This window comes from Oryx dammah, unplaced genomic scaffold (genome assembly GCF_014754425.2).
Source record: "Oryx dammah isolate SB20612 unplaced genomic scaffold, SCBI_Odam_1.1 HiC_scaffold_17, whole genome shotgun sequence".
Taxonomy (NCBI): Eukaryota; Metazoa; Chordata; class Mammalia; order Artiodactyla; family Bovidae; genus Oryx; species Oryx dammah.
In genome coordinates, this window is record NW_024070201.1 from 75,085,900 (window position 1) to 75,092,391 (window position 6,492).

At 42.3% G+C, this 6,492-nt stretch overlaps 1 protein-coding gene across 1 annotated transcript in view; it reads right to left on the reverse strand.

Annotated features, from left to right (window-relative positions):
- FNBP4 (formin binding protein 4) overlaps positions 1-4,398 on the reverse strand; it is a 32,638-nt gene extending 28,240 nt beyond the window's left edge. Inside the window, exons 1-2 of the mRNA XM_040259280.1 lie at positions 4,081-4,398; positions 2,994-3,092 (exon numbers count right to left, since the gene is read on the reverse strand). Of these exons, the coding sequence (XP_040115214.1) occupies positions 2,994-3,092; positions 4,081-4,306 (325 nt within the window). The 5' untranslated portion in view covers positions 4,307-4,398. The remainder of the gene's footprint in view (positions 1-2,993; positions 3,093-4,080) is intronic.
- Positions 4,399-6,492: the final 2,094 nt, after the last annotated feature.

Below are 6,492 nucleotides of genomic sequence, written 5' to 3' on the forward strand. Positions count from 1 at the left end.
TGTTGATTTAGGTCTCTATCTCAAACAAGTAAACCAACTAGAGTTTAGTAAATGAAACAAGGAGATTTTTCAAAGTGGGAAACAAAGCTCTTTTCAATAATTTCCCCTCAAACAAGTGATGAATTAAAACAGAACATAAGATGCTACAACCAGAACAAAGAAAACAAAAATTACAGCTAAAGCTGAAAATATTAAGTATGGCCTCTGTAATGCTGCAATGCGATTACCTTCTTAAAAAAACCTGAAACTGTTTATTAGTTGATCAATGTTTATTACTCTAATGTTACAATTAAGTGAGCATATATACTGTCTCTATATATTTTATCACAATAGGCACATGAACTATCTAAGTCCAACTTGACTTTTCATTTAATAACAGGACTAAATTTTCCAGTGTCGTGGAAACTGAAAAGATTTATCAGGAAGTAAAATCTAGTTTTCTTTGTTATAATTCCATAAACAAATTCATAGATTCACCTAGGTGTGAACATAAATTGCTTCATTTATATACAGAAGTTCACATTCAATACTTTATTCACATAAATCATGCCTTCATTATTTTTTAGTATATAGCTAAGGTGTTACACTACCAAGTCCCAAAATATTATTTTAAACTGATTAGGAATATTTTTAAGTGGATATTTATTAGACAGTATCTCCCCTTTCCAGTTTCTAAATATATCTCATTTGGTGGTTGGGGGAGGGGCACCGTAGATACCAGTCAATTTTCCACATTTCCTGAACAACAGGTAAGGGTAAGAGCTACATAAGACATTTCTGTACAGAAAAAATCTGCACCTTAGAATTCAGCACTGATGGGTTTCTGGGGCAAAGCAGAGGATAGGACATTTATATTTTTACATAGAAACCCTTCTTAGTTTAGAGACAATAATAAACATTGGCTTTAGTTCTATATACTTTGGTAAAAGGTTCCGGCCAGGTGAGCTGAGGGGAATTTAGATTACAAAATTCCCTGGCAGGGTTAATTACCCAGGCTCAGAGAGGCTCCATCTAGTCTTTTTCTCTTCAATTCAGAGATTTTCATACTATATACATAAAATCTCTTCCAAACTCTCTCTTTTTTTTTTTTGATCATTCCTTTCTAAACACAATTGGTAGATCTACTCTCAAACACACTTAAGAGTATTCCACACAACATGTTCAGAATTCAGATTTATTGATTTCCACAGTATTGACTTTTAAAAATGGTATGAAGCTGACTGCAAGAAAGGGAACCGGTGATTTTAAGTTAAAATTAAGCTAATGGTGAAAGTACATCACCTCTGGCTTCAGTCACCACATCACCTCAGATTGGATATAGATATTTTTGAACAAAGTTCCAGAACTCTGAAATCCAGGGATGCTGCAGGCCTCTCCCAGCAATGTCCTTCACTTTGGGTCAGTCTCCTGGGCCAGAGGTGAAAGTGCTTTCAAAAATACTGCCATTTCCCCAGCACAGTGTCTTTGATTGCATCCACATATTGATCTTCCAAACTCTTGAAGACATAATGCTATTTCCTAGTTCTGAAATTGCTTTCATGTGTTTTACCTTTCCTGTGTGTGTGTTAGCCACTCAGCCGTGTCCGACTCTTTGCGACCCTATGGACTGTAGCCCACCAGGCTCCTCCGTCCACAGGATTCTCCAGGCAAGACTACTGGAGTGGGTTGCTATTCCCTTCTCCAGGTTACCTTTTCTAATTCACAATTTTTTTTTAAGTGGTAAATGGGGTATGGGGAGGAATAAGCATCTGTTACTTCAGATACATAGTACAAAAAGTCCCTCAAATTCAGAAGATCAAAGTTATTACCAATTATAGAATATTTAGTATGAAAACACACTTTAATCTCTTAAAATATATAAAGAGTAGAGAAAACTAACATTTTCAGCACTTGCGGGTTAGAAATTTATATGTTATTCAATTTAATCATAAAAACAACTTAGGGCTGAAAGATCTGTTTTACAAATGAATGACGTCATGAGGTCTTAGTATGAATGCTAGAGTGGTGATTTGAACCCAGGTCTGTCTACAAAACCACTGCTGCAAATATTCTTTCATGCTTAAAAAATATTGAGTAAGAGCAATTTTCAGCTGTGCAACATTTGCTAGGTACCAATCAGAGCAGTTTCTTAAAGAAAAAGACAAAAAGACATTGTTAGCATTCCCGAAAGAATGCCAAGATACTGGGGAAGCCAGAAAACAAGTTACAAAATAGCACTAGTAGAATAAAGAAGTTGTGGTATATATACACAATGGAATGTTACTCAGTCATAAAAAGAAATGCATTTGAGTGGGTTCTAATGAGGTGGATGAACCTAGAACCTATTATACAGAGTGAAGTAAGTCAGAAAAAGACAGATAAATACAGTATTCTAACACATATATATGGTATCTAGAAAAATGGTACTGTAGAATTTACAGGGCAACAGTGGAGAAAAAGACATACAGAATAGACTTATGGACACGGTGGGGGAGAGAGGGGAGGAGAGGGTGAGATGTATGGAGAGAGTAACATGGAAACTCACATTACCATATTACAATAGATAGCCAATGGGAATTTGCTGTATGGCTCAGGAAATTCAAACAGGGGCTCTGTATCAACCTAGAGGGGTGGGATGGGGAGGCAGATGGGAAGGAGGTTCAAAAGGGAGGGAATATATGTATACTTATGGCTGATTCATGTTGAGGTTTGACAGAAAACAGCAAAAAACTGTAAAGCAATTATCCTTCAATAAAAAATAAATTTAAATAATAAGCATTAGAAAAAGTAGTAGAAATTAATTTGGGTACAGAGAGACAAGAACAGCAAATTTTACCCTGGTTAAAGTGTGTACATACAACTATGACCCCTCACAAAGATGTTAAATTTCCATTTAACGGGAGTATAAATTTGCTGAAACATTCATCAAAACACCATATACAAACACAATTTGATCCTAAAGAAAGATATGGTAGACAATGAATTAAAAAACACACACACACAAACAACTATACCTGTTGCTTTAACAGCAGTGGGCCTGGTGGTCATGACTGGTTTGGGAGGATTCTGAACAACTCTGGGAACCTCCACCACCACCTCCTGTTCATCTGGATCTAAAACAGCCAACAAAAGCAAACAGCCAGATGACCGAACAGATAAAAAAACTACACAGGTGACAAAACAATCTCTGACTTGACCTCTCAAGTCTAGATTTCCTCAATTTCAAAACAAAGTGGCTATAACCCATCACTGATCCAAATAACTGGAGAGGCGAGAAACAAGCACAGCTAGAATCTTCACTCTGCCTAGTGGCGTTAACATTAAGAATGTGAACACCATACATAAAAATTATCTGAAATAATCCAAAGGTAAAACACATACACGCTAAATTCTCTCCAGCTTAACCATACGGCTTTTACTATAAGCATAACTAGAGCATTTTTTCCCCAAAGTGATCTTTATTATTATTTTTTTAGCACCTGAAAAGGTCGGGGCTTTTCCGGCATATGGCTCCTAAAGTAATTCTGTCTGGTTCATCTTAATCCAAGTACCATTCTGGGGATAAACACAAGTGATTGGGAACTCACGAGCTCCACCTCTCCAGGAACGTTGCGGAAACCTGCCAACTATGAGGGACTTACACTTGCGCTGGCGTAACAGAAGTACGGTTACTTCTACAGCCTCTCTCTCAATTTCAACAAAAACGAAAGGAAAAGCACATGACGTGTAGGAAACAGCAGGTTCCACGGTCACTGAGGCTAAGACGAGGAAACGCACCGTCTCCATCTACCCCGAAGTTATTCAAAACCGAGAGCAGACGGTGAGGAAGGAGACCGGGCGGCCCGGGCCAAGCCCTGCACCCGAGATGGCGCCTCTGGGCCGGCTCCGGCCGAGCGCAGACGGCTCCGCGGCGCCTTCCGCCCCTCCGGGCCCACAGCCGTCCTGCCCGCAGGCCCCGCGCAGCAGGCCTCGGAGGCGGACGCCGCCCGCCCGGGCTTCTCGTTCCTCGCAGGCCCAGTCTGACAGACCTAGGCCGCAGCCCCCGAGCTCGAGTTTCGGACTGGCCCCACCTCGGCGCCAGGGCCCTCGCGCACGCTTTACCTTCTGAGGGCGAGTCCTCCGAGGCCGCCGCGGCGGCAGTCACCGCGGTTGTCGTCGTCGACACCGCTGCCGGGGCCGGCTGGCTGGGCGCCGCCGCCGCCGTCGAGTCCGGTTCGGTGTCGGGTTCCGGCTCCGGGTCCCTGCTCGGCGTGCTGCTCCGGGGACCTGGCGGAGAGAGCTGCAGGATGGGCCTTCGGCCGGGTACCGCCCGGGACTTCTTCCCCATCGCGAGCCCGAGCGCGAGCCGCGAGCGTCGGACAGCCGAGAGGGGCGGGCGCTCGGCGCGGCGATGCGTAATCAATATTCATACGCTGCGACACCGCCTCCTGCAGGGATCCGCTTTTAACCGGCGGAGAGAGCGCTCGCGCAAGCGCACTGGGCCTGGTGTGCTCTTCTGGCCCCGCCCCCAGGGAGGGAGGGCGGACTTTACCATGGGGCTAGGCGATTGGTTATTTTGACACATTGACGGAGCCAGAAGCCAATGGAAAACGAAAAAGGGTTAGCATTAAGCCAATAGTACCGAAGAGTGTGAGTTTAGACTACCTTCCAAATTACGTCACGCTCCACCCCTGCGTTTTTTGCGGAGTCTCTTTTCTACCGCCATGTCCTCCATTTTGAGCCAGTTCTCGGCTGTGTCTTTTCGTTTGTCATCTAGAATGCTATGCTGCTTTCCTGGTCTTTCCCCTAGTTTCGCCTTGTTTATGGGGTTTAATTTGGATCTAGCATTGAACACTAAATAGAATAGGGGGGTCTCATGGTTTTGTAAATTTTTTCTTGGACCACAAAGATAATGCCTCATATTGTTGCTTATCAGCTGAAAAAAAATCACTTGACGTACTGCATAGGAGGAAACAGCCTAAATTTTTGCGGTGGGGCCCAGGAACCTTCCCAATCTAGTCGCTTTATTAGGTTTAATCTTTCTTTAGCACTCTCTTCTCTCCTGCCTTGTTTCAGAGGCAGCCACACAGAGCATTTCTCTCACCTTTATTCTTTCAGACTACCTGGAATAACTACTGCATTACGTGGCAAAATGGTTTTCCTTCCTCAAGACCCATTGCAGGGGTTACATCTCAATCTTTTTATCTCAATGCTGAGTTCCTCACCAGCACTTAACCTACCACTGAGTTTAAGAAATCCGGGGTTCATCTTTAAAAGAGGAATATGATCTATAAATTAGAAGTAACGGTATAGATATCTATCCTATAAGGTTGTTGTGAAAATCAAATGCAGTTCTACATATGAACTGCTTATATGGTACCTCACACTTAATAAATGCTCAGTGTTACAAATTAGAAAAGACTCTTGAGAGCCCTTTGGACAGCAAGGAGATCAAAGGAGACTCTTGAGAGTCCCTTGGACAGCAAGGAGATCAAACGAGTGAATCCTAAAGGAAGTCAGCACTGAATAGTCATTGGAAGGGCTGATGCTGAAGCTGAAGCTGGAACACTTTGGTCACTTGATGTGGAAAACTGACTCATTGGAAAAGCCCCTGATGCTGGGCAAGATTGAAGGCAGGAGGAGAAGGGGATGACAGGATGAGATGGTTGGATGGCATCACAGACTTGATGGGCATGAATCTGAGCAAGCTCTGGGAATTGGTCATGGAAGCCTGGTGTGCTACAGTCCATGGGGTCACAAAGAGTCCAACACAATTGAAGAATTCCAGTGGTATATGTTTTTAGATCCCTAAGGCCCACTCAATTCTTGCTTGAGCATACACTAATGATTTGTAATGTTGAACACTTACTATGTGTGACATACCATGTAAGCAGTTTATGTGTACAATTATGTTTGATTTTCACAATAACTATATAGGATAGATATCTATATGGTTATTTCTAATTTTTAGATCATAGTCCTCATTTACAGATGAACCCTTGGATTGCTTGTTGAGTACAAAAGCCTTGAAAGCAGTGACTTGTGTGTTTTGATCCCTGGGTCGAAATGTACTTTCTGGAACATAAGCACTCGGAGTTTTTGAATGAATATAGCACATGAATATATGCAAACTTGACATAAGTAGCAATATTTGTTTGTTTGTTTTTCCCTTGCCTGTGGGAGGAATAACTGGATTAGAGTGTCTTGAGGTTAGACTCCCAAAACTTCTGAAAAATTAACAACTAGAAGCAGGTGTATATGCTGTTTTGAAGGTGTCATCAAAGTTTATTATTATTTTGGCTGCACTGGATGTTTGTTGCACCTAAAAGGCTCTTCACTGAGGAGTGAGGGCTTAGCTGTGGTATGTGGAATTTTAGTTCCCTGACCAGGGATTGAACCTGTGCCCCCTGAATTGAGAGTATGGAACTTTATCTGCTGGACTGCCGGGGAAGTCCCTGCCACCAATTTTCTGGTTTCTTTGTTTCTCATTTATTTCTTAAAAGAAACATTGAAATATGGTAGTTGTACATAAGG